Raw genomic sequence first — 2,575 nt, forward strand, 5'->3', positions numbered from 1 at the left:
AACAATGACACATTCCGAATTTGACTAGTTTCAGATATTACATAATCATTCATCATGCTGCTAGGAGGGGTAAAGGGTAAAAGAAACTAGGAAATGCTGCCCCTGCCTGGTGAAACTGTGACAATGACTGCACTGTAGCTTAGTTTCTGATATACAGTACAATGCAATGCTTAACTAAGATATATTTCTCTAATAAAAGAGTGGGTTTATTTAAATTATAATATCACAAATGGTACTTTTATCTCAGGGGGCTTTAAGGTTTATACAACACATGAATACGCCGGAAATTCCCGGTGTTAAAATATTTATTGAGGAGAGAAGAGTCACTGTGTTTCTCCTTGCACTGTGTTGTACAACTTTACACAAAGCTTCCAAATAAATGTGGGACTGGTCAGAGGACATTAAATAAAATATGATAGCAACTCAAAGATATTGTTTAAGAAAACACATGCAGTTGTTGAAACTTTCAGAGCAGTTGAAATTTGTTATAAATGTTGTCGTATCCACAGAATACGAGGCTACCAAGCAAAACAACATTGTGTGAAACACGCACAGACACATTAATGACTAATATATAAGTGAGATAAATGTATAAATACATTAACAATATATAATAATATTTTTTCTGTTTTATTCTCAACCTATATTTTTTTATTTATATATTCATTTTTTTATTTCCATATTTATGAATTTTTTATTTTTTTTATTCTGGTATTTATTTATTTTCCTGTATTCATGCATCATTTATTTTTTAGTTCTGTTCGGTCCTCCATACCCGTGCGCTCATTGTGTGAATAAAGGTACAAATTAAATCCAAATCACATCACAAGAAGACATTTAGTTGGACGTTCATTGTTTTAAAAACACAATGGTGGTCCAGAGGTATATGCATTGGTTTTTCATGCAGGTGCTCAAGGTTCAACACCCAGGAGAGGAATATCTTTTGTCTTCTGCTATGCTGATGTTAAATCTGGAGAAATTGTCCCCACCACATTTTCTAACAAAGTGATGCCAGCATCAATAAGAATCAATAACACAACCTTGATATTGTTGTCTATACACCTATGGGCATACATGTAGAACAGTGATATACAATAAACTGGTACTTTCACCATCCATACTTCCTGGTACAAACATAAAGAAAACCTGGAAGTATTACAGCTACATTTTCCTATAAAATGATCAACATACTTTTAAAATTAATGTAAAATCAGCAAAAAAGACAAGTAGAGTTTTTAATATTTTATTGTTTAGTTTAAAAGTTATCCATCCCAGTGTTGGAGGACTTAGTACATCATTGACTAAATGTAACAACCATCCATCTTTCACTTGGAGAAAAATTATTGTAAAATAGCTTGTAACAAATTTGGTGGACCTTTAGTATAGAGTTATACTTGTGCGTCATAGTGGAGAGTCTCTTGTGTCTAGTAAATAGACAATATGCTTTGCAATAGCCAAAGTAGACAGAACATTTTCACAATCATTAAATGTGTGAATGAACGTACAATCAACCCATTACTGTCTCCGTCCGAGAGCTCTGTAGCTGATTTACATTTTTGAAAAAGGTGCACATAAGGGTGCAAAGGCTTTGCAACGCACAAGTGTAATTCCATCTTTACACTCATAAACACTGACTCACTCTCCTATACATACACACAAAGTAATGCAGGGATTTATGGAGTGCTTTATCACTGGAGTGCTTTATCACAGGCGTGCGTCTGGAGTGTTGGGTCTGTCTAAGTGTTGGTTGGTGGGCTTTGCCGGGTCTAGTCATACTCCCAGGAAGGACACAGCTGTGTCTCTCTCCTCGATCAGCTCGGCTGCTGTGGCTTCCATCTTTGATCGGGAAAACTCGTTGATGGTCAGACCCTCCACAATCTTCCAGGACTTCCCCTGAGGAAACAAAATACATTTATACGTTTTATATTTTGGAACACAAGCTTCCGACAGAAATGACGTAGTTCACTGCTAGCTACAGTATTAGATAACAAGGTTAGATGAGTTTTACCTTGATCTGGACAGGGAATGAGTAGATAAGGTCTTCAGGGACTCCATAGCTGTTCCCAGAGGAGTAAATACCCATGGAGATGAACTCACCCTGAAAAAAATAAGGAGATACTGCTTGAAACAGCCTTTCAAATAGGATTGTCCTTACCTAGATGTGGTATTTGGTTATCACAGAGATTAAGAAACACTTAACGCTAACATTTCCCAGAGCAATATGTAACGCGTCTGAAATCAAAGACACAAGACTTGACTTCATCTTCTTCTAGCACAAAGAACATCAGCAGTACAAACAGCCAGATAATTACTTTGTCACACTCCAGAAGTCGGTGTAAATTCATGAATGAGCACCAACAGAGAAATATGCACGTGTGCTCTTTTTCTCAGATTTATGAAGCCATGAATACCCCATGGTTTGTGTAATATGTGCACACCATTTTAACCTCTCAGGTAGGCAACACAAATATGTAGGTACACCCTTAATACTGTATCTACCTTTATACTGTATATAACCCTTAATATAAATATAGATACCTCGATAAGCTACATCAGTCTCAATTACAGGAACAAC

General features: G+C 36.2%; 1 protein-coding gene across 1 annotated transcript in view; it reads right to left on the minus strand.

Moving 5' to 3' along the window:
• Positions 1–1,227: 1,227 nt before the first annotated feature.
• Positions 1,228–2,575, minus strand: part of mdh1ab (malate dehydrogenase 1Ab, NAD (soluble)) — a 6,480-nt gene continuing 5,132 nt past the window's right edge. Inside the window, 2 exon segments of the mRNA XM_034135962.1 lie at positions 1,228–1,893; positions 2,009–2,098. Of these exon segments, the coding sequence (XP_033991853.1) occupies positions 1,771–1,893; positions 2,009–2,098 (213 nt within the window). The 3' untranslated portion in view covers positions 1,228–1,770.

This window comes from Trematomus bernacchii, unplaced genomic scaffold (genome assembly GCF_902827165.1).
Source record: "Trematomus bernacchii unplaced genomic scaffold, fTreBer1.1, whole genome shotgun sequence".
In the NCBI taxonomy this organism is placed as follows: Eukaryota; Metazoa; Chordata; class Actinopteri; order Perciformes; family Nototheniidae; genus Trematomus; species Trematomus bernacchii.